The 25243-nt window shown below is 43.3% G+C and overlaps 1 protein-coding gene across 2 annotated transcripts in view; it reads left to right on the forward strand.

Annotated features, from left to right (window-relative positions):
• Nucleotides 1-23772, forward strand: part of SH3PXD2A (SH3 and PX domains 2A) — a 180631-nt gene extending 156859 nt beyond the window's left edge. For both annotated transcript variants that reach the window (XM_010564787.1, XM_010564786.1), the window contains exons 8-12: nucleotides 12076-12193; nucleotides 17741-18075; nucleotides 18944-18993; nucleotides 21140-21259; nucleotides 21390-23772. In XM_010564787.1, coding sequence (XP_010563089.1) covers nucleotides 12076-12193; nucleotides 17741-18075; nucleotides 18944-18993; nucleotides 21140-21259; nucleotides 21390-23285 — 2519 coding nt within the window. In that variant the 3' untranslated portion in view covers nucleotides 23286-23772. The remainder of the gene's footprint in view (nucleotides 1-12075; nucleotides 12194-17740; nucleotides 18076-18943; nucleotides 18994-21139; nucleotides 21260-21389) is intronic.
• Nucleotides 23773-25243: the final 1471 nt, after the last annotated feature.

The raw sequence follows: 25243 nt of genomic DNA on the forward strand, positions 1-25243 counted from the left end.
GGAATCTTCTGAACCAAGCATTTCGCTAGTGGATGTGAATCGTCTTTCCCAGAGTAAAGGTACCCCTTTCTCTCCCCTTCTCTCCTTCTTGCAAGATTGTCCAGATGTGGTATTCCTTGCCTTTTAAAAAGAAAGAAGGTGAGGGGAAGCACCATTTGCACCTCTGTGTAACTTTCAGACAACCTTACTGAGGGGATGGAACCAAACATAAGCACAAGAGAAGCTTGTCAGTTGAGGAAAAGGTGCTTTTTCCTACTAAGGAGAGAATGTACTTTTAAAGTAGCAAATTTACCTTCTCCTGGATTTGATGGTTGTTCTATGGGCAGACTCATGTGGGTGTCAAGTGCATACAACTTTTCAGTGACCTTTTACCTTTGCCTCAAAGTATTACTGAGGAAACCAAAATAGCAAGAGGGGTGTTTTTCCTGCTGTAGCTTGGCCCTGCAGCAACTGGAACTATTCTCCAAAGACAAGGTCTTGCTTCTCAGCCACTAAATACACCCTGAAGGCACACCTCCCCCACCCACCCCACTCCTAAGCACACATGCTGGCTTGTGAAAAAGAACTTGTGCTTATTTCTGTACCCCCAGAGTTTGGGAGCTACTTATTTTGCATTGTCAAACTCTGCCAGATACTTCCTGGCAATTTAACTAGGAGAATTTCTGGGAATCAGTTTTCCAAACAATTTGTTTACTAGTTTAAACAAATAGATCCTTTCATATTCATACAATATTGCGAACAAAATGTTAAGACTGCATGATCAGTCCCTTAGCATAGTTGACTGGTAAGACTCAAGGACCTAAGCTGCATTCCCAGGTCTTCCCTCTTGCAGTCTTATGCCCTCCATCTGGGTGCATCTTCTCCAGACCTGCCCTCTGACCAGTGTCACAGTGTCTTCCCTGGCAGTCTTCCCCACCGCAAGCTCCCCTAGTCTTCCATTCCTGCCTTTTTCTTGTTCCATGACAGCTTATTCCCAGTTAGGCCTAAGCAACACTGGGGTTTTGAGTGTGTTGGAGAATATGTGCTTTATCTCAAGCTAAATCTCGGCACTTGAACTTGGCACAGACTGCAGTATCTCAAGGTTTGGGGCACCCTCCGTGGCTGAGCTGCTTCAATAAGCTCTTTCCAATGCATTCAGCCACAGCTAGCCAGGCTGGCTAAAAATAAGCTGTTTAATGTCATCTGAAATAGTAGGTTAGGGAGCTCTTACAAGAGCAGGCTCCTTGGAAGTAAAGAAGATTATTTGAATGCTCGGGGACAGGTTGGAGACAGTGGCTTCATCATCTGGCATAGCTGTAGCCTGTACAGACATCTATGCCTTCCAAACTGCAGTTGTTCAAAGTAAGAGTCTCTGGATGTCCAGCCTGCTGTTCTCTAACAGATCACAGTTTATGTGAGGTCAGGAGAGATTCTTGCTCCCTTCTTTCCCTCCCATCCCAGCCCAAAAGACTTCTAACAGGGCCAAATTTGGGTGGGTTTGCACTTAAATGACAGAGTGCATGAAGTGTACACACGTACCCCCCCGCCAACCTTGAAGTCCCTGCTCCAAAGCACAGAAGAACTAGAGCTGCTCAAACAGCAGATTGCCAGAATTGTTCGATGCAGGCAGAACAGCTTCCCCTCCCCCACTTGGCCTCTTTCTTGGAAATAAATTCAATTAAACATTTTGGCTGAAATTCTTCCCACCCAGCGATACTCTGCTTGAGATAGTCCCTGCTGTCGGAAGGGTTAGCTCTGAGAGTTCACTGGAGTTTAAAAGCAAGCTGTAAAGGATGCTTCCCTTTATATTTATGCTTGGGTACCACTAATAAGCATTTTTACCAACTAGGACTATGATAGAATCACTTAAAAGCCAGAACTGAAGGAATTAAACATTGTTTCTGAAGGCCAGGATTTTGTAAGTAAGTGACTTGGATATTAAAAACACGGGGAAAGTCTGAGTGCAGAAGGGAAGGGTGTTTGCTTCCCTGTTACAGACTGCCTACTGGGGGAGAATTATCAGGGGTAACATATGGCTTATTTCTACCCTTTCCAAAGCCATTTGAAGAGGCTGAGCATCCCTGAACTTCAGATATTTGGGAGCAATGTTACTGGGTCTGTGAATAAGAAACATGAAAGACAAATTATTGAATATCATGGTAGTGCTCCTTTTTTAAAAGCTGAAAAAAAATCTGTAAAGAGAACAGCTGTAGTCTGTTTTTACAAAGAGAAACAGATGACATTTGTTGCTGAACTTTTATCTTTAAAATGGTCCGTGGTGTGCCCAGATCTAAGAGATTACACTGGTTTATGTTTCTTATGTAGCTGCAGAGCTTGTTTTTTTTAAATGTTAAATGTTTTTAAATGTGGTACATTTTCTAAACTTTTGTCTATACATTACAAAACTCCAATAATACAAATATGGATTGTGAGGAAACGCGTGAACGCTTGTAGTTTTCCTGAGTCCTGACACTTGTTAGACCTGCAAGCTGCAGAGTTCATGTTTTCTTGTAGCAGGTAAAATGCTAATTCTACGCATGCATTTATTTGGAACTTCCCCTGGAAGAGGACTTAGGATTGTTTACAGGCTAATTTCATGAGAAGTCATTTGTGCTATTAAAGTTTGATTGGGAAAAGTGGGGGTTTACATGCTTGTTTTATATGCCAGATATCTGACATAAGTTATTGCTACTTTGGTTTTGTGCCCAACACTTTCAACTGGAGCCGTTACAATGCAGGAAAGTACTTTTAAGTTATTCATATCAACAATATAGTGACATATGGGCTGAATTTCTGCCAAATGAGCCTATTCTTTAAGAGTAGCCACTAGCACAAGAAATAAGCTATTCGATGAAAGAGGTAAAGTTAGAACTTGGAAACCATAGGTCTTCCTACTGCTTGCCTAACTTACAGAGAGAGTGAGCTTGATGGGAAGAGATGGACGGGGTGTAGAGGGAAGGCAGCCGTGTAACCCAGTGGTCTTGATACTTGAATGCCACCTCCTAGCCTGGGTGGGTCATTCTGCAGCCAGTTTTCTAACTGTGGAAAGAGCTCGTCATCAGTACTGGTAATTGAGCCTGGCTGGTGTGCTCATGTACTCTTACCCTTTCCCGCATCCCACCAGAGCCGCTTTGCCCTCTTTGGCAGCCGTTTCATTACTCGCAGGGCTTCTCCCTTTGTTTTCACTCTTTTTCCCTGCTTGTCCTTGATGCTGGTGAAATGTTTGTCACTCACAGTACAAGGCTGCTTTGCTGAGCTAAATCAAACCAGCACAGTGCAGCTTCAGACTTTGTTTGCTCTTTCTTTTTTTTTTTCCTCCTCTGTGCTCCAAGGAAAGTAGTAAATGTTTATTGCCCCTTGCTGGTTGAAGAAAGAGCATGTGCAGTACAGAACTGTTTAGAAGAAATGTCATTATTTTTCTTTTCTATCTGTTGGCATGAGGTTTTCTGTTATTTGAAAAAAGGGGAGGGGGCGGGGGGAGAGGGACAAAGGCTGAAGAGCTCCTGTCTGCAGATGAACACATTTGATAACTCTGGACAGTTATTTTCTCTGCTGAATATTTAGACAAGTAAAACAAAGTCCATGTTGAATTAATGCATCGTGTTCTGGAACAGCGAGACTTTTTCCAGAAGCAGGTCTGACAAAGGGGGGGTGGAGTGGAGGAGTGGGGGAGGGTGAGTGCAGACTGCTGACTGAGGGGAAAGTATTTTGAAAGAAAATTCTTCTGTGGTTTGGAAGAAGTAGAGTTGGGGCTGTTGCATTTTGCTGAGAAATCGTTAATTGGCTAATTTCTAGCCCAATTCCCCCCTGCCCCCACCCCTACTGGCATATCAACAAGGATGGGGTCACAGAAAGCTGGGGGCATGTACAAACACCAGCTGAGCAAAGGAAATTACAACCTTACTTGGTTGGCTCCTGAAGTGCTGCAGATAACTTCCACACTTATTTATGGAGGCAGAAAAGAGCAAACTTGTAAAATATAGGTGAAGGAGAGGTATGCAAAATGGGGCGCTCAGAACTTGGAAGCAGAAATGTATGAGTGCTGGCCATTTGCCTGGGAGAGATGAGACTGATTATGCAGGGCTGGAAATGTGCATGGTATTTTAGCTGCTTAAAGGCAAGGTTCCTGTCCCAAATAGTTTACAGCCTAAACAAAGAGGAGATCTGTGCATCAAAGGAACCTGGGCAACTGGCAATTTGGCATGCATCTTATTACAACCAAAAGGTTTTTCACAGTGGGAAAGTGATATTTATTTGGTATTTCTGAGAGCTTTTAAAGAAGGACTAAAACTAAGCTCGTTTGGCAAGGCAGGAAATCAGGGTAGGTAAGGCTTATTTTAGGAAGGATTTGAGAGTTTCACGTTATTTGATACCATGAAGGAGGGAGCCTATTCAGGTTGATGAGACATCATAAGAAAGGCATGGGGCTGAGTGGGAAAAGATGAAAGGATTTGAAGGAGTGGGAAATCTTAAGGGAGCAGAACACGTGAGAGTGTGTAGTAGAATATTAAAGCAAGGCACAGCACACAGGCTTGAAAATTCAAGATGGGACAACTGAATTTGGTGTACTCTTGGTTGGAGTCTGGCTGAAGTCTGGCTGAAGTAACAGAGTGCTGCTGTGCCAACAGCCTTCAGCAAGAGTCATGTGCTGAAAGGCTGGGAAGGGAGCAAAGGAAGCAGGAGGTGGCTGTAGTGGTTGTGTGAAAGAGGTTGAAGGGCCAGCTCAGGGCTCTAGCGGTGAGGAGCAGCAGTGATAGAGGATTTTGAAGATGTTGGGGAAAGGAACTGTTACCTTGGTGATAGACTAGGAGGAATCTGAAATAACCAGTGCCAAGCAAATCGGGAAGATTGAATAAGGAAGATTTGGAAAGCGCTACTGAAGCTCTACGTTACAATTTGAGCAGTAAAACCGTAGGTCTGCTTTCCTTGACCTGACAGTAAGTATAAATCCAGACAGCCAGAGGAGGGACTAAGTTGCTTTCTCAAGACACCTCATAACTTTAATGTGTAGTATATGTGTGCGTGAGCGCACGTGTAAAATCTGAAATTCTGGTTTGATAGATGGGATTGGAGGAGCCCCACAGGCTGTCAAATTCAGTGTCTTGCTCTGTCAGACAATTAGGTACGGTTTCTTCAGGAGTGGATGGAGCTTCATCCTAGCTGTTCTGGGGATTTTCCTGTGGGAGAGATGTCCTAACAGGTCACCTGATGTAGAAAATGCCATGCCCAATGCCTAAAAATTCTTTGAGATTCCCCTTCTACTAGCAGACAGAAATACAGCAGATGAAACAAAAGAAAACCTATTTGGGTATATGCTGTTTAAAGGGAGTGTGATGGAATGGATGCGTCTGCTGGCTGTTTAATTACAAGCTGCAATCCTACACAAAAGGAAAAAATACAAAGTACTGTTGTCATGGTCTACCATTATACAAAAATAAATGTTGTTGACATTAAGTCCTCCTGGAATTTAACAAGTTAAATGTAGCATCCCTAGTTTTTCTGCAATCAGTATGTTCTATCATAGCCATTGAGCAGGCTGGGTGAGACAAAAGAAATCGTTCAGTCCCCGCTACACTATGGCTGCAAAGGTGACCTTTTACTACTTGATGAGCATAGCCAAGGTGCCTACAGGTCATCTTGCTCTGCTGTAAATCATATGATGGTTTAAGAGCTGTATTAGAAATCCTATTTATGCAAAAAGTTGCACTTCATTAAGCTCCATCTTAAAATGGGTGGGAGAAGACATGTGGGCGCTCTTAAACTATCCTAGCCTGGTTTTAGATCATTCCATATAGGTTGCCCTGACTCTGCTTCCAGCAGTGTCAAATAGGCTTCTGTCCTCAAAATTAAGTGAAGCTGCATTGAAACTAGCCTGGTTTAGTAAAGAGAACAGTTTCACACAGAGTTTGTGGTGCCACCACTAAAAGAACCAGTCTCACCTTCCCCAGCATCTTCCCTTCTCCTTTATGCTCGTGCAGATCTGCAATGAACCAAACCAGACTTAGGGTCATACTAACTTTTCCTTGGCCAGGGTGGCTCCAGGTCCATCTCATGGCAGAGTTGCAAGCTGTGCAAGGAGAGGTGGTGGGTGCAACGCAGGATGAAGGAGGGAAAAGGGAACAGTCTTGGCTACTGCAGCACTAGGCATGCATTCAAAAACTCTTTTTAAAGCAGCTTTTTAATTTTAAAGCTATTCCTATTTGTGCATAGGAAAGGCCTCAGCTTGGCAGAACACTTATGTTGCTGGAGGGACGCTAAATGGTTGTGTTGGTTTGGTTTCTTTTTTTCTCTTCTAACAGCCATGGAAGGGCATTTGATGTCTGTGGCTTGTGAAGGAGTGACCCGTAACTCTCAAATACCACTGGCTTCCTTGTACCTGGTCTGTTGAAAATAACGTGGTTGTATACATGTGTACAAAACACATACTATACATAGCTGTAATGCAGGGCATTGTGCGGCTCAAATGCTTTGTCCTCTATATACGCATGCTTCCCAGCTGGACTGCAGCAGTCTGTGCTACGCTTACTGGTGGGAAATGTCAGTTGCTAGAAATAAGCCCTCTCTGTAGTATTGTGGGCTGTTACAAGGACATGGGAACTGTCCTCTGCTGTCCACACTGTTTTCCCAGTGATCCACCAGGACCTGTCTCTATATTTTGGCCCCAAGCCTCTACTGTCTTTCTTCAGGAGACTTTAGGTAGAACCAGAGTAAAACAGAAGCCTGCCTTTCTTTGGGGAGCAGAGAAGGAAGGAGGAGAAAGATTGATAGGGAAGTAAGGCTTTGGAATAACTAGTGGACTGAGCACTGGGCTGCCAGGGTGTCTGGGAGGGCTGGGCAGAGCACAGCTACAAGTGGGTGGTATGAGTTGGGTAGTCCAAACAGTGCAGAAATTCTTGTGCATGTTTTAAATAGTGTCTGTGTCTGGGGAGGAGACAGAATGACACATACTAATCCTTTCCTTCCAAGCTAAGTGGGTTGCAGTTGGGTAATGCATGATGTGACAGACTTGTATCGTAGCTCTTTGCCAAAGAGGCTTTGCTTCTGCATGCATGTTTTGTTCAGATTTACTAGGGCAGCTGAATTTCCAATAGAGGTATGTCCTTCAGTTCAGCTGGGGAAGGTTATCTTTGAGCTGCAAATTAGAGGTAAAGAAATATAAGTGAAGTTGGCTAATTGAACTATCAACAGATCTCTGGCTGTCACATGCTAAGAACAGAGGTGCCTTTATGCCATTTTCATCTTGAAGGGGAGTAGGACTCCCATCCCATTATTTCCAAAGTGCAGCCTTTTAGCTGATGTATGTGCTTTGTAGCATGTAGTAAGATTTATTCTGCCCACTTGACCTCAGCTGAAGTTGATGTAATGGAAGCTGCAGCTGGGGAATACAAATTATACTTTTGTTGGCATTTTTTTGCTGTTAATTATTAAGTCAAAACTTAATGAATCAAAATTAAACACTAGTATTCTCTGTAGATCTGGGCATACAGCCTTGATGGTAGATCTGGGCTGGTTCACCAACTTGTATTTTATACCATTGCCTGTCATAGTATTTGAATGAAACCAACATATTTCAGATTCGTCAGTGTAACTTGGTGCAGTGTCTTTCTACTGGCTGATGCTCTGCTGATTCTCTCATGAAACCATTTATCTGTGTTAAGTCTTTCCAGTAACCTTATGTATTAGTCATGAAGTGTCAAATATCTTCTCTTAAAGACTTTTGAATAGTAATCTGAAATTTTGAATGCTACATCAGTCCTCTTAAGTGACACATCCACTGAAAGCTCCACTGCTCCCTTCAGCAAATCTTGGTTTATACAAAACGTCCACTGGCTAGAGATAGTCTTGGAGAAACAAAACAGAATTACACTTTGGTTGCAAGGGGGCCTGTATCTCCAGAATACTGTTTAAGTTATAAACCTCATGTATGTTTGTGGTATCCCCTGCACCACTGAAAGAAACCAAACGTGTGTAATCTTGGAAACGGCTGTAATTTTTGCTGTGAAAGCACTTCGCAAAGGGAAATTGTAATGGTGGCTTCCTGTTCTTGATCTGTAGGCTTAAAAATAGGACTGCTAAACAAAAATATTGTAGGACCCTCTTTTCTAAGCAGATTTTCAACACTTTTGATTGTCTTGCTTCATGGGGGAACTTCTTCCTCTCTCTTCTCTTCCTACTTCCATGCAGTCTCATTTTTCCCCTTCCTTTGTATAGGGACGAGTCACCTGAAGGGCTTTCCTCTCTCAAAGGGCTGTAGTCTTGAGTTGAAAGCCACAGGACTGCAGATGTAAGCGGTGGAGGTGTTCATGGACAGTCTAAGAGAGTGGCAATTCAGAAAAGCCTTACCTGTGCATCCCAGTGTCATGGTACTTGGATGGGGTTCCATCCTCTTTAGCAACTCAGTATTTCATTTTATAGAGTGGGCCAGTGTCTTCTGGTCATGCAGAGCCACTGATGGGCGGTATCGAGTATGGTGTGTGCAAGGCAGCACGGTGAGAGCAGCAACAGGCAAAGCAGTAATCTCAATACTGACAGTAGAGTGGTCCTCAAGAGTGCAGTCTCTCCCCAGTAAACCTAAGCAATGGTGAAAAGCTCAGGAAAGAGGCTGCAGCTCTCTCAGCTGGGCATGTGGCTTCCCCATGCAACTGGCAGCCGCTTTTCCAATGTGCCACCTCAACAGCATGGTCAGTCCTTCCTGGCCTATTTTCAGCCAGAATGAGAGGAGTTGGAGGATGTCTTTGCTCTTCTGCCTTACCTTGAAACAAACTGGAAAGGAAGTCCAGGAGTCAGTGGCTGGGAGGAAGACATGCAGTAATTAACAGGTACAGCAGTGATGTGTGCCCACATGTATAGTTGCAGGCCCAAAAGTTGTGTTTGCAGAAGTTGCTGGCTATTGTAGTAGCTTGCATGGATCTGTTGTCTTTTTCACTGGCAAGCCGCTCATCCATATTTGGAGTGGAGAGAGTGGATTTGTGTGGGGGAGGAAGGGATCTAATGTTTGGAAGGTGGTTGCATCCTAGTTTGCAAAGGACCCTCACCTCAAACTTTGATTTCCTTTTGTCGTGGTTTAACCCCAGCCAGCAACTAAGTACCACACAGCTGCTCGTTCACTTTCCCCCCACCCAGTGGGATGGGGCAGAGAACTGAAAAAAAGAAAAACTCATGGGTTGAGATAACGACAGTTTAATAGGGCAGAAATGAAGAAAATAATGATAATAATAATAAAATTAGAATAATAATAAAAAAGGAATTGGAATATACGAAACAAGTGATGCACACTGCAGTTGCTGATGTCTCACCGATGGATGCCCAGTTAGTCCCTGAGCAGTGATCTGTGCCCCCCACCCCCCAGCCAACTTCCCCCAGTTTGGTATACTGGGCATGACATCATATGGAAAGGAATACCCCTTTGGCCAGTTTGGGTCAGCTGTCCTGGCTGTGTCCCCTCCCAACTGCTTGTGCCCCTCCAGCCTTCTTGCTGGCTGGGCACGAGAAGCTGAAAAATCTTTAACTTAGTATAAACACTGCTTAGCAACAACTGAAAACATCAGTGTGTCATCAGCATTATTCTCATACTGAATCGAAAACATAGCACTATACCAGCTACTAGAAGGAAAAGTAAGTCTATCCCAGCTGAAACCAGAGCATCCTTGAATGATCAGACTCAAATGCTGTTGAGGTTGATGGGTGACCACTGTCTCAATTCCTCACACAGGAGAAGTCCTGCTGCAGCAGGAGTTTGGAAAGCTGTGTTGAATTCTAGGAGTGAGCAGCTCACTCGTGGCCTCCTACCCTGTCCTCTGCAGAAGAAGGGAGATCACATCCCTGAAGAGTGAGACCACTCTGCCCAGCAAGAGGAGCTGAATAGCTCGCTTTAACTGCAGCAGGGATTGCTGTTTATGTGGAGGAAAAATAAGATAAACAGAGAAACTTCTGTTGTAGCTGTAGTGGCAAGGGTGAACTCTGATAGCCTGGGTTATAAAGCGGCTTTGGTATGGGGGAGATACAAAGCAGGGCCTTCTTCCACCATCCAGCAAACACATGGCTTAGCTCTTTATTACTCTGCTAGAAACATCCCTGGAAGTGTCTGAAGCAATGTGTGTCTGGACAGTGCAGCTCTGTGCACCTGAACTTTCCCTTGGCCCTTTCCTCTCAGGGACGAAATTAGCTGCCTGGGGATCTTCTGCAGTTCAGTTTAGTGCTTGGGGCTTTGCATGCAGTGGAAACCGGGCATGTAACTCCTTCAGCAGCAGTCACCTGAAATAGAAGAAAAATGAGTCCACCTTTACTGTCCAGAGCAGAACCCCAGCTAGGAAAGCTGTCCTGTGACTTTGAAGCAGGGTTTCAGTAGCTGAGTTTCATTCGTCAGGCCCCATCTTGTAGAGTATTTCTGTGGGGAAGGTGTCGTATCCTGATGGTGCTAATTACAAACTAGCTGGAATTTCTTACCAGTGATAAAATAGTTAAAGCAGCCCTCCTAGGGGAGAGCAAGAGAGAGTATTTTCCTCTTGGAGGCAAAGGTTTTGACAGGTTTTACCCCATCAGAATGAGAAGGATCCAAAAGCGACCCATTGAGGGAAGTTGACTTCAGAGATGTAGCTTTGCTGAATTTTCTGCCATCAGATGCTCTGCCAACATTTTTTTTTCTGCTTTCTGAGGTATTATTTCTTACTTTGTCTCAGTAAGGGTTTGGGTTGGTTGTTTGGGTTTTTTTCTTAAAGTTTCCATGCTTTGCCCAGCAACAAAATGCAGTTGAGCCACAAAACCAAACAGATGGTTGGGTCTGCTTCGCTCTCTCCAAAAGAGTGTTTGCCTCAAGCTGCTGCAACCTTTTCATAGCTCCTTTGTTCTGCAGTGATCAGGAGCTCTGGATTCACTTAATTTCCTGCCCGTTCCAGTGCACTGACAACCCTCTATTTGTTCCTGGCCGTGCCTTGTTGCAACTGCCAGTAGAAAGTGCTAGGAAAGCTGGTTGGGGTGTGCTTTATTGCTTGCCTTCCCTGCCTTTGATCTAGCTACAGAAACTCATGCTATTACATGCACTGTAGCCTGGGTTCAGGAGAGGGGTTTGGTAACACTTTCCGTGTCTGCCGCTGTAGAGCAAGGCTGGTAGTACACATTTTCAATGCCAGCTGTAATTTTTTAAGCTAACGGAGGAAAAGGTTGACCTTGAGCATGATGGAAATGCTGCAGTAAATGACTCCTGGTGGGTGGAGGAAGATGCTGAGAAAGTGTCTGTTCTGCTCTGCTCATTGGCTTGTTCTCATCAAGTCTGCCCAGCTGGGAAGGGGATAGGTGCTGGAGATGAATAGGGATGCTAAGTTTTTGGCTCAAACGCCATACTTGAAATCTAGCTGTGCTTTTGAAGTATGTGTCTTAGTTCTGGTCCTCCTTTACCACTGCCACCTGTGTATTTCTCTGGAGTGAGGTCCACCAGAAGTATGTTTGCAAAACACTTCACAACCCATGAATGCAAGATGCTGTATGGTCTCCTCTCAAATGCAAACCCCTTATATTCTTTTGTCACTTTTTTTATAACTGTTTTAAGCTCATTGCTGTAGACCTATGCTGTTCAAGAGGTCCAAGGAGAGCAGTGGGATGGGCCAGCCCCTCTGAGTTGGGGAGGATCAGTCCCTCTCGGGATGCAGGGCTTGGGTTTCAGTAACACAATGCTTTGTGCAGCCATGTGCATGTTCAAAAGAGCCAACTGGCTGGAGCTCCTGCAGTGACGCTTGGCTGATTTGGCAGCAGGGCTGATTCTGTCAAGTTACAGTATGGGAGTTAAGTCCAGCTTCAAATCCTCTCCCTTACCCACGTGAGGAACTTGGAGGGGGGCGGAAGAAGGGGGGGAAGCTCTCTGGGGACTTTTTGTCATTATTGGCATGGAAACACTTTGTGATTATCAGCAGCAGGATAGTGGCAAGGGGCTGATTATCTGTCATGTCGTCAGCTCAAATAATCAGTGGGCCTCTGAGCAGGGCTCCGCCTTTTGTAATGGCTCCACGTAATCACTGCATAACAGTTTAAAAGCAAGCAGAACAGAAAAACAGCTGGACTAATTCTGACCCTAACCGATGTTGCCTTTTCTCCCTTCGCTAGAAGAGAAATATGTCACTATCCAGCCATACGCCAGCCAGGGGAAGGATGAGATTGGGTTCGAAAAAGGGGTCACCGTGGAGGTCATCCAAAAGAACCTGGAAGGATGGTGGTACATAAGGTAAAGAAGCTGTGCAGCCAGATTGCTGCAGAACCTGTGACAATGAGCTTTTCTGATAATTCACTTAATGTTAGCATTTAAATAATTCTGTAGCTGGGCAAAGAAACCCAAATCATTCATAATGCCTCTTGAAGAAATGTAAAGAAAAGGCTAAGATGATACAATGGTGATTAAAGTAACACTACAGTGTCTGCAAAAGCTGTGGACCATTCTAGTGGGGAAATTCCTGAACTTGTAGATTTATTTTTTTTCCTTCCTTCAAGTTAAAAGCCCATATCTGAGTTAAGATCTGTGAGACCTAACAAAGCTTTCTGTTGTGTGTAATTTCAATGTGTTTCCAGTATAAGAGTTATTCTGCAACACTTTTAAATCTATTTATAGCAATGCTAAAAGGCTGATTGTGATCTCTTGAGCTGTTTGAGGCAGGTAGTGCTATTTTCAGGGACATAAGAGATCATGCTGCTTGTAGCCCTTTTCCAACTTATTGATGACTTCAACTAATTAACCTGATTTCTGCTTATCCACGTTAGATACTCCTAACGTAGAGGGACTGGATGCCAAGGGCAGGCGGAGTTATCATCATGTATCAAACTTTATGTATTTGAAACAGCAGTCACAGAGGAGACTTATGGCTTAGGAATCCCCTTTTTAAGCACTTATGGGGATAATGTAGGTTAGATGTGTCTCAGATAGTGATATAAGGTGTCAGGATGAGTACTTAATGAGACCTTTCTCCATCTCAGTTCATGCAGCACTTAAGTTTTAGTGCTCTTTCATGATTCTGCCCCTTGGTTTGTATCTATGTATGAATCTGGCAGTGCTGTGACATCCCATTTCTCTTTAAACAAGATGCGATACAACAGGTAGCTTTAAAAAGGAGGTTTATCTCTCAAGTGGCGCAAAACATCTCATCTAGTAATCTTTTTCCATTCAGCCTATAATTATAGTCATTATTTTTTCCCCTTTCCCTCCCCAAGCTCTAACTTGCTTTTGTTTGAATTCTGCTTGATTTATCAGCTATGAATGAGGACTGTGAAAATGCTAACTGAAGCAATGTTCTTGTTTTTCTTGATGTCCTTTACTTGGAAAGCTGATTTTTTTTTTTTTTTTTTTTTTACTTTTTTTAATTTCCTATCTAATGCTCCCATAGAGGGAGTAGGCTAATAAAGATAGCAGTGGATCCAGGAAGGCACTCTAGATAGGAGGAACTCAAAAATGCCTGGGTTTGGTCAGGTCACATTTTTTTTTCTCCTTTAATCATTCACAGAAGTGGAATCCAAAGTTGCAGATTGAGGAATCAAGAGCACATAGGTTTTCCGAGGGGAGAAACATTGCAAGACATCTTCAGTTTACTTTGGTATTCTCCTTCTGAAATGCACCCTTATTACTACTGTTGGTTGCCCTTTGCCATACTAACAGTTCTACAATAAGTAGAATTTCTTTTTTTCCCCCTTTTGTTCACACAGTCCTTTAAGCCAATCCAAAACACATATTTTCCTATATAGCAGAAGTATATTCTGGTGACAGTGACGGTGACACTTGCTGCAGTGGCTTAAGTGGCTCCTTCATGGTGATCTACTGGAAGGACAGCGGATGCCCCAGGCACCCCATGGTAGTTGGAGAAGGCAGAATGCCCTTGGCTTTTTTGTTAAGAGGCATTTTGAGCTGAGCAACCCCTCTTCTTGTTAAAAGGTGGGTTAGGTGCTCCCCATATGTGTGTGACAAGTGTAGTGGGGGTCAGCCGTCACCTTCTCTGCTGCTCTGGAACACTATGCTGCAGTCTTGCTGGAGGATTAAGCTGCGCTTGGAAACAGGTTTTTTTCCATAGGCAACACTTTTGGAAATGTTGATGCAGTGATCCATCCCTGCAGGCTGGTCCTTTGCAGCCTGGATAGCTGATCTCCAACTGTCTTGTGCTGTTTATTAGACTTAGCACTGCTCTGAATACTGTTAGGTACCACTCAGAAAAGGATTCCTCTTCTGCAGCAATACGGTTTCTGAGTGTTGAGTGCCTTAAAAGGAGCACCTCCTTCTCCTGCAGTGAGTGTGAGGGGAGAGGGAGCAGGAAGAGACTGCAGTTGAATCCTGCTGCTTTGTTGTCTGCTGGGCTAGGTAACAGACACCACACACATCAGTGTGTAGAAATAAAAACAAATCCAGCAGCTTGCAAATGGAATCCACCTTAAAGACATTAGCTTGTTCCACCTTAAATATGTAATTTCCCCAAATTCCTGGCCATGTGCTGATCCTCATTTCCTGTCCTTCTTTCTCTTTTTTTTTTCTTTTTTCTTTTTTTTTTTTTCCCCCTAGTTTGCTTCCCTCTGGAGTAATTCCAGTGCTCTGGAGCTGGAAAGCAGATGTGACTCTCAGTCAGACTCACAGAGGCACTTCTGACTTTTTTTTTAACATTCCTATGGTTTGAATCCACTTTTTCCTTCATGTAATATAAACGGGGAGGGGGGGTGGAATCACCAAGGAACCAAATCACTGCACCTAATTCAGCGATCCTCCCAACTGAATGCTGTAGAAGCTAGAGGTAATATTGGTGTCTTCCTTTATTTCACCCTGTGTACATTATGACTTTTTAAAAAAAAATCATTGGGACTCTGGAGAAGTGAAAGGAAGGCTCTGACCTGGGATCCTTATTACTGTTCTACTAAGTTCAGTGGATCTATGTGCTTCCCCTTATGATCATAGCTGGCATTAGCATCTATTATTTAGATCTTGTTTTGTATCAGTTACTGTCACCTGGAGGTAATCTCCTGGTGCCCAAGTGGATTGCAGGACAAGTAAGTAGCAATGTGTTAAGTAAAGCTTTTGCTATTTGCCTGCATCTTCATTTTGTGGTTCATTCTGAGCCTCAGCCCATGTGAATGAAGTGCAATTGGGTGGTGGTAGTGGCACTGAAATGAGGAATCTAGGATGGGGTTGTGAATACAAATGAAGAATATTTGTGATTCAACTCTTAGATGTGAAATGAAGATCATTACCACTTCAGGACTTCTCTGTTGCCTTAGTTTTCACCTATAAAATGGGGGCATCAAGTAGTCTTCTAAGGTGATGTTTGCAAAGGGCTTTGAGATTGCCAAGTTCAAGGACTAAGGTGAAAAATGTAAGCCTATTTGACTTGCATACACAGCTTTTATTTGTGAAGTTGCACAAATAAACTGGCAGCTGCTGGCAGCTACTGCTCAGTAGTAACTTCAGGTTGAATTTACTAACTCACAGAAGAAATAACCAGCACAACCCCTCTACTGAAGATATGTTGCCCAGAGTTATTGACTGTCCAGCTATTGCTGCTACTATTCATTGGGAGAAACTGTGTGAGATCAGAGGTGTCTGAAGCAGCGGGGTTATATGGGCTGATCCAAATACGTACAGTTGGCAGGAGAACTAACGAGCCAGTACAGAACCTGCCTGTGGCTGCCTTTCTGATCTTAAACATGTTAAGTCTCCCACAAACTAAGACGGATGTAAACTGTTTTTTCTTGCTGATTTTGCACAATCAAGCTCTGTTGAAAGTAACTTTTGGAACTGGAGTGCTCACTGCATTGACCGATGTGGCTTTCTCACAGACAAAAACCTTTACATCTCCAGATGAGGTAAAGTTAGAAATGTCCTTTTAAAAAAAACTTCCCTGATGCACAGGCAGCAGAAAGCATTGGTCAGTAGCTCTGCAAAAAGGCCATCAACTGCAAAAGGGGATGAAGCCAAAAGTCTTCATGGCTCGAAAATGGCACTGAGAGATCCCTTGCCGCACTAGGGGATGTGGCACACATTAAGGCCTTTTTTTCTTTTCTTTTTTTGGCTTGGTTTGAGGCTTATCAGAAAAGCCTCAAGGGGGACAGGATTGAATAGATCCAAATTGCATCTTGATATAGTATCAATGGCTGGATGCTGTGTATCTGCTCAAAGTCAAATCAATTCATTACCATTTTGCTACTTCTTGTTAGTCTTCATGCGGCAAACAAAGTTCAGAGCTGTTGGGATGCTTTCCTTTGACCCCAGAATCTTTGGAAAAACTTGTCACTAAACTCTCTGAGCAGGGGAGATCCCATATCTTTGCCTTCATGTGTGACAGAAGGCAGGTATGTAGGGAGAAGTAGCATCTCTAGTATCCTGGCTGATCTACATGGAAGGGGAGGAAAAGGCAAGATTTTGGACAGAAAGGTCCTTGTGGTCATTGCTAGAAGTACAGCAATTGTATTTGCTTTTGTACAGGAATAGTAATGAAGAAGTCTAGGGAAGCAAATCTACAGTGCATTTTCCTGTTCTCCCCATAAAGTCCCAGTGCTACTCTTGAGTGTCTGGATGTGGTGAATGAGCCCAGGGTGTGCCCTGGTGCAGAAATCTCAGCGCAAACCTCAGAATCCAACTGTTGGCATGACAAAGTTGCTCATCTGCCAGGGAATCATTTGCTGATATTCCCCCCGCCCCAGCTCCTTCCTCTGCTGTCTAATGAGTCTCCATTTTCATTAAAGAGCCTTAGAGTCCTACTGTTTTAACCTTTGTATTTCCTGCAGATTTCCTGAGCACCAGGATGTTAACGGTGCCTGCTTTCCCACTTACAGTTCAAGTGCCTGCTTTGGTATCTTGAGAGATTAAAGGGAGAAAGGTTTCAGTGACTCACTCTGTAGCAAGTTACGGTTTCATTAGGGAAAGCAGAGTTCATCCACGTGGTCCTCCCTGGAGTCTGATTGTAATCTGAAATCCCTGCTGAGGTGTTAGGAATGGCAGGAGTTAGAAAAACCATCTTCCCAAAAGCCCAGTTGTGAAAGAATGACTTCAGTTTGAAGTGCAGCTTGAGCAGCTCAGGCTGGTGCTCCGGGAACATGTACAGGACTCAGATGTCTGTTCAGATTTCCCAGTTTATTTCTTCAAATAGCCCCTAGCTTGTTTAGGAAAATGAGTCTCCATCAAAGCCATTTTTCCTTAGTCAAATTGTTTCTCAACTTTGCAGTGCTAGAGGAAGCTGCAGTAGTTTGAGTCCCATATTCTCCATAAAAGAAGCTGATCATACAGGACTGGGAGTTAGGGGAGGAGGGGCAGTGTTCGTTCTAATTGCAAGGGGGGAGGCTTGCATAAGGGCCTTAAACTGCAGATGTAGGGGCTCTGTACTGGGCTCTGTACACCCTTATTTTAGCCCTTTTTCGTTTTGAGTTGCCACTAGGAAGTATTAAAACTATAAAAATATTTTACTCATTTGCTGTTTTGCTGTATGGGAAAATACTGAGTTTGCCTAGTACTGCCTAAGTGTGGCATAAAACAAACTGGTGGTGCCCTTTGCCTTGTGAGTAACTATTTCTTATCCAGAAAGACTCCTTCCTTAGGATGAGAAGTGGCTTTTAGCAGCACTCCACAGTTCACTGCTAGCACAGCTGACTGAGATGTGTAATCAATAGGTAATAAACGGAGACCACAAAAGCTTATCCAAGAACTGCAAATTTTGGTTTTTGTTATCATCCATCACTTTTGCCTTAGCTATTATACCTGAAATGCGTGAGAAGGCTGTGTTTGATGTGATGATGTTTCCTTTTGCATCTGCAGGTATCTAGGCAAAGAGGGCTGGGCCCCAGCTTCGTATCTGAAGAAGGCTAAAGATGATCTCCCATCTAGGAAAAAGAACTTAACTGGGCCAGTGGAAATCATAGGAAACATCATGGAGATCAGTAACCTGCTGAACAAGAAATCATCCACTGACAAGGAAACTCAAGCGGAAAACGAGAATGCAGAAACCCATATCACTAAGAAGGAAATCAGTTTGCCCATCCTGTGCAATGACTCTAATGGCAATGCCATGATGACCCCAGACAAGCAAGCTTCCAAACTGGCCCAGGGATCCCCAGCCATAGCAAGGATAGCACCACAAAGAGCTCAAATAAGTAAGGCAGTAAAGTAGTCTGGGTTTCCACTGGCTTGCAATGAATTCTTGTTTTCTGCCTTTCAGGGCTGGCATTGCCTGTCAGCTAAGGTCCCATGTGTCCTGGCCTTATAGCTGGGTCCACACAAGCAGATCTTTGCATTGACTGTGGATCTGCAGGGAGTCCAGGACATTGTCCTTCATAAGTAGTGATAAAATTTAACTTCACTTTATACAAGGGCTGGCTGGTTCTTCTTTATCTTAGCCAGTATGTTTTTACTTTTTCTCTTTTTTCCCAGAGAAGATTTTTTCCTTTTAGACACTCTAAAATGTGCCCCCCACCCCCAGTAATGCAGATGATGTGATGGTGTGTTAAAGTCAAGCAGACCACCTGTGTCTTCTCTTGCATTTGTTCTGCCGTTTTCCTGGGGGCAAGTTGCTATAATGTTTTTACTACTTCATTTGCAAAATGCAGATGCTAACACTAGACTATGCAAGGACTGGCAAGATACTGTGATAGAGGACAGTGTGAGTGTTATTAATTTAGTGGATTATTTTTACTGCTGGGGGGAAAACTAGGTATTAGGCCAATTCTTTGCTGGCCAATCTCCAATGGAGCTGGTCAGTTCTAGCAGAAGATACAATACACTACTTTCTGGCAGTGATTTCCTCTTAAATTTGCTGGCTTAGCTGAGATGAATAGCTAAGCTACCTTGGTATTTCTAATATACCCTCATAGTTTCCTATCTTGTTTCATAGAGATGCCTTAAATATTGCAAATACTGATTTCTAATATTCTCAAACTGTGTAACAGCAGAGAGCTGCTGAAAAATGTGTTTAGCGGTACTTACAAAGTTAAATAAACTCTCCCTTTTTCCTTTCCTGCTCAGGTTCTCCAAATCTAAGAACAAGGCCACCTCCACGAAGAGAATCCAGTCTGGTTTGTATTGGTTTATGGTATCTGTTAGCAGTGGGGTAGGTGTGTGGGTGCTTTCTGATACTTTCTACGGCTGTACAAGGTGTGGAGTGTATCTGAGAGATCCTTTATTTGCATGCCTGTTCATTTTATTGTTTAAGTATCGAGCAGACCTCTGGACATCCTGATGTTAATTGGGGATTTTTGTTCTTCAGAATGTTGCCCCAGCTAAGCAGGTATTGAACTGAAGAGGGAACATCCTAAAGCTACTATGTTCTGTGCCTGAGCATTAAAGGCCATTTCTCTGACTCAGAAGGTTTAAAGTTCCTCTGGGTGTCTTTAGCCCAGACTGGTTCTTTTGACCTTCTCTTGTCTTTAACAACTGGAAACATCTCCCCTCCTTCCATCGCTACCGTATTTGAGGTGGCTAAGCTTCGCTTTTGTGTATGTTTAAAGTGACTTGGGATCTTATGGAAAGATGTGTGCTACAGGAATGAGACCTACTAGGATTGTTTATCCTCAAAGCTAGTGTTCTGGTATTTTGAGATTAGGACTGTCATCTTCAGGTAGGAACTACTCAGTAGTCTATTTGCACAGAAGTCATCCTAATAACTTGTTTATAACTAGGCAATACATAGTGTTTAATCTTTGCTGTACTCTTTATGAGCAGCATGTGACTTGTAATTTTTCTGTGTCAGCTCAGATGCCTCTTAACAAACTAGATGAATAGCATATTAGCATTTTCTTCCTATTTCTCTTTGTATTAGTTTCAATTAGACTTCATTTTGGCAAGACTATTACACTTAATCCTATGCTAAAAATAACAGTGATAATATATGTGAAACCCTGAAGATGTCTGCTGTTTCCAATTATCTTCATTTAATCCAAACCATCCTATTATCTGAAGGCATTTTATTATGCTGCACTTCTGCTGTATTTCAGCATTTATAGTGCAGAAACATCCAATTATAACATTGTTAGACACGGTTCCTAAGGTGCAGTGATGCATTCTCTGTGAAATGCCACATGCTGTGCATGATGAAACATGGATTGTTAGTTATAAGGATATCTTAGAAATGGAGGAGCGTGTGAATAAAGCACAGTATGCAATTTGCCTTTCTCCCATGAATGGCTTAGGATCATTCTGTGTCTTTGGCTGTCCTGTATCTGTCTGTGGCAGGTCTGACCTGTGTTCAAGAGATCCTGACATACTGCAGTGTTATAAGCAGTGAAGTGCAGAAGCTGTGAAGCTTCACCATCATCTAGTTGTTCTGTAGATGAGCAATGGCTAATCTGAAAAGCTTTCAATGTTGAAATTCTTGAAGGGACTCTTATCCCATTTATCACCTTAAAAATAATTGTAACGAACTCTAAACTGTGGCAGCTTAATGTGAAGGCACTTTGCTTTTAGAGGAGTCTGGTATGCTGCCAGAATGGCTGTAAATAGCAGTGTCCTGCTTCTCATGGAGCCTCTATGAAATTTAAATGCAGGTTATGTTGGGATTGAGTAGAATTTCTGGGTCTCTTACAGGGAGGAACTGGAATCTTTTGATCCTGTAGTAAAGTACTTCCTTTCTCCTATAACTTCAGTTGAGCAAAGCTCTTCATAGGCGTCTATGATATTATCCTTGTATCTTGCTACAACAGATGCCCATTAGCTCATATCACTGACTATTTCAGATTGTTTAAAAATCCAGCAGCAGATTAAGAGCAATAATTTATTAGGGTTACATTTTAAGGTAGTATATTTGATGATAGGCAGAAGTTATTACAGGCCTATTGCAATGCAATTTTCTGCAGTTGTGGCAAGCCATCCAGAACTGAAACTTTCTGGACAAAATCTCAGAGTAAATGGGCTGTTGTTACTGTGACGGGAATGGCAGCTCATGCTTTATGGCCCATCAGTAAAATGTTTTACTGTTCAGGTAAAGATTATCACAGTTTTAATAGCTGGTGAAGGTGGCATGAACAGTGTGTATTTTGAAAGGCTTCTCTCTTGTGGCCCATCTCAATACATCAGCTTCCACTCTGGAGAACTGGGAAGTTATCATTAGGAAGTAGCACAGGAAGAAGGAAGAGTTTTAGTGAATAAAGGCAAATATTTTTTCGTAGTGCTGTTCAGCCCACTGTTTCTTTGGTTTAATTGAACGAAACTTCCTATTTGCCTTAGGGTTTTCAGTTGCCCAAACCACCAGAGCCACCCTCCGTGGAAGTGGAATACTATACCATTGCAGAGTTCCAGTCATGTATCTCTGATGGCATAAGCTTTCGTGGAGGACAAAAAGCAGAGGTGAGCCTTAACAGTGCAGCTGGAAAAACTGTAATATTTGGCTGTTGCAGGGGATTGGATTGAAAGGGAGGAGTGGAAAGCAATTGGTTGAGATTTTTGTCTAAGTAGCATATTCCTTGTCATCTCCTAGGTTATAGAAAAGAATTCTGGTGGCTGGTGGTACGTGCAGATTGGAGAGAAGGAAGGATGGGCTCCAGCATCTTACATTGACAAGAGGAAGAAGCCAAATTTAAACAGAAGAACCAGTACTTTAACCCGCCCAAAAGTTCCTCCCCCAGCACCTCCCAGTAAACCAAAAGACTCTGAAGAAGGAACAACTCCTGGAACAGTTTCTTCAGGAGATAACCAGGATTCTCCCCACAAGCTGAAATATGAAGAACCTGAGTATGATGTGCCTGCCTTTGGTTTTGACTCGGAATGTGAAGTGAGTGAAAGTCATCGAGAAGAGGGCACTCCTGAAAAACGACTGTTTCAGCCCCTCAAGCCCTCTCCTGTGTCATCACTTCAGAAAGCAAAGTTCAAAGTAGGAGAGTCTTCAGAAGATGTTGCTCACGAAGAAGAGACCATCTATGAGAATGAGGGATTCAGGCGTTATGTGGAAGATGCTTTGTCCAATAAGGAATCCAGTGGAGACTCCGATTCTCAGAAAAGCTCCTCTCTTTCCTTGATCCGAAGGAATTCTCCATGTTCCAGCTCTCCTAAATCATCACTTGTGAAGCTCAAGATGGACAAAAACGTCCAGCCCGATCTTGGAAAATGTCACTATTCCAGGAGCGAGGAGACGAAACCAAGGTCAGCTTCAGATGTTGGCTTACGCAGCATTCCAAGAACAGGCATGAAGAAAGAGCCTGGGCAGAGTCCTTCCATTAGAGCAAAGCCAATCGTTAGGCCCAAACCCTTCCTGAACAAGGCAGACTCTCAGAGCCAAGAAAAGATGGATATCAGCACTTTAAGGCGTCAGCTGAGACCAACTGGGCAACTCAGAGGTGGACTTAAAGGTTCAAGAAGTGAAGAGTCCGAGAGCCCCCCACACACAGCTTCTGAGAACCAAGATGATCCTGTTAGGAGAGGCTCGGCTGATCTGATTACAGCTCCTTCCCGTGGCATTTTCTGCTCTAGCCAACCAGCCAAAACTGAGCAAGAAAATGACTCCAGATGTTTCTATGTGACCATTGACTCATACCAAAAAGTACAGGATTCTGAAATTTGCTTCCCAGCAGGAGTAGAAGTAGAAGTGCTGGAAAAGCAAGCCAGTGGATGGTGGTACCTGAAATATGGAGACATGGAAGGCTGGGCTCCTTCCCATTATTTGGCTCTCCCTGATAACCAGCGAGAAACAACGTCAGGAGAGACTGATGCTTCATTTGCCAGGAACAGGAAAAATGAAAACAAGTCAAACAGTTTAGAGAAGATAGAGAAGAGAGTTCAGGCTTTGAACACTATCAATCAGAGCAAACGTGCAACACCACCCATCCCAAACAAACCTCCTGGTGGTTTTTCAAAACCATCAGGGCCAGTCAAAATGAGGAATGGTGTGAGGCAACTTGCCGTCCGGCCGCAGTCAGTGTTTGTGTCTCCACCACCAAAGGATAACAATCTGTCATGCTCCTTGCGCAGAAATGAGTCTTTAACAACTACAGATCATCTTAGGACCGTCCGTCGGAATTCTTCCTTCAGCAACGCATGGTCACAGCCCGGTGACGCGAAGGGAAAGCAGCCTGAGCGGTCAGGTACAGAGGGCTCGGAGACCACCTCCAACCTCCCTGCCCAGAGGAATGGGATTCCTGTGTCCACAGTTAGGCCAAAGCCCATTGAGAAATCCCAGTTCATCCACAACAACCTCAAGGACATCTATGTTTCCATTGCAGACTATGAAGGGGATGAGGAGACTGCAGGGTTTCAGGAAGGTGTCTGCATGGAGGTCCTCGAAAGGAACCCAAATGGCTGGTGGTACTGCCAGATCATGAATGGCGTGAAGCCATTCAAAGGCTGGGTGCCCTCAAATTACTTGGAGAAAAAGAACTAATACTGCAATATCTTTAACCTCCCTAATTTATACTGTTCCTGCTGTGTACATGTGGAAAAAACAATTGCTACACAAAAAGACGTTTCCCTGTGCTCCAGTTTGTACAAAGGGACAAAGGAGTCTATGCTGAGGACAAATCTGCCATGTTCTGGAGAGGTTTGTGGGGTTAACGTGTTGTAAGCAACCATGAGGAAGATGCAGCATAGTCAAATGCCTTTTTGTGAAGTTGTTAATAATCTTGTATGTGTAACAGGGTATGACATCCCATCTTTCCCGTTATTGATAGGAAACCAAATGTGTGCCTTTTGTGAGAGAGAAATACACATGCATCTACTTGGGGAGTTTTGTGCCAAACTGTTTTACAATCTTGGCTCCCTTTCTCCTCGTTCTTGTCCGTACATGGAATACCCAAGAGTTTTGGATGCGTTTCCACAACTTACAGTGAGAAGCGAATGGAAGTTTCTGAAACACAGAGGGACTCTAATTCTTTGGAGATGTTCACTTTTTTTTTAACTATTGTCAACAGTTGGTTGGTCCAGAGTTGGAGCCTTTTCATTGCGGAGAGATTTGGTCTCTGACTTCAGCTGTGTTTTGTTGTTACTGCTAACTCACCAGAAAAGGCAATCAGGTGGTGTTGGTTGGGGCCTTTTTGTTTCCTTTCATTCTGTCTTGTTCTTTGAGTTGGGATTTCAGGTGTTCAAGGGCAGCGATGCCTACTGGTGCTTGTAAAAACAGACTTACAAACCCCATGCTTAAGCGTGTTGATTACTTCGTAGGCTCCATATTTAGTTCTGTGCCTGACCCCTGCCAGGTGATCCTGGTTGATTCTCTTCCCAGAGTTGGGTTTCTCAAAACTTGTCAATATCAAAATGTACAGAAGTCCCCTAAGACACTAAAGACAAAGCTGTCAAATGTGTTACTTCTGTTTTTGTGATCTGGTCCGAATCCAAGCGTGCTGACTGCTGGCGGGGCTCACCAAGATATTAGAAATAGCCGTAACCTTCTGCAACATCAGTGTTTACAGTGCGGGGGAGGGGGAAGCCATCAAACTCAGTCTGCACATCCTTAATTTGTATATTTTTGGGGAATTGTTTTTGTGTGTTTTGTTTTTGTCTTTGTGTGTTCTGGGTTTACTTTTTTTTTGTCTTGTTTTACCAGAAGAGACTTAAAACTGAAGTAGGAGCCAAATATGTGTTTCTGTTCCCACTTGAATCCAGAAAGTACATTTGTACTGGAAAGTGCACCTGGGCTTCTCGGGCTCAGAGATTTAATATCAAAGCAATTAGGTCTACAATGCGTTTAACCAGGAAGCTGCCTCTTCTAGTTCCATTTCTGTTTGCCTTTCTTAACTCATGCTTTGAAACGTGGCACATGGTGGGGCTAGTGTGGTGGGAAATGGAAGAGACATCCATTGGAAAAGGCTAGGAATGTGGAGTTATTCATGAGGTAGCCAACTCTTGTACTGTAAACATCATTGGCTAAATCCCTACTGTACTTGAGGAAGTCATGCTTTTTTTTTTTTTTTTAAATGGCCTTGTTAATCACTCAAGATCAATACCTAGTTCCTTTAAATAATAGGCAGCATTGTAAATCTGTTTTAAGGGGGAGGGAGCAGACCATTTCACTACTGGTTTACACAAAATGATACATGCCCTTTTTTCCACCAGTTTCATACCGATTTGGCTTGGAAGGTGAAGGTTATAAAGACTTTAAAATAGCTGGGCTCAAGGGGCTGAGTAAAATAGCACAACAATATCGTGTGTTACTGGGGATGTTTCTCTGCCAAAAAAAATTTACACAATTTATACGTTGTTCTTGTCTTTATTTTTTTTTTATGTTGTTTGGGGTTTTTATTAATTTCCATGGTAACATTAAGAGAGTTGCCTACAGCTAACCTGACTGATGTCCTTTTGGTAGCTGAAACAACATCCAGGTTCCACAACTGGCTATGAACAGTG

The sequence above is a fragment of the Haliaeetus leucocephalus genome, unplaced genomic scaffold (assembly GCF_000737465.1).
Source record: "Haliaeetus leucocephalus isolate CR32 unplaced genomic scaffold, Haliaeetus_leucocephalus-4.0 Scaffold184, whole genome shotgun sequence".
Classification (NCBI taxonomy): domain Eukaryota; kingdom Metazoa; phylum Chordata; class Aves; order Accipitriformes; family Accipitridae; genus Haliaeetus; species Haliaeetus leucocephalus.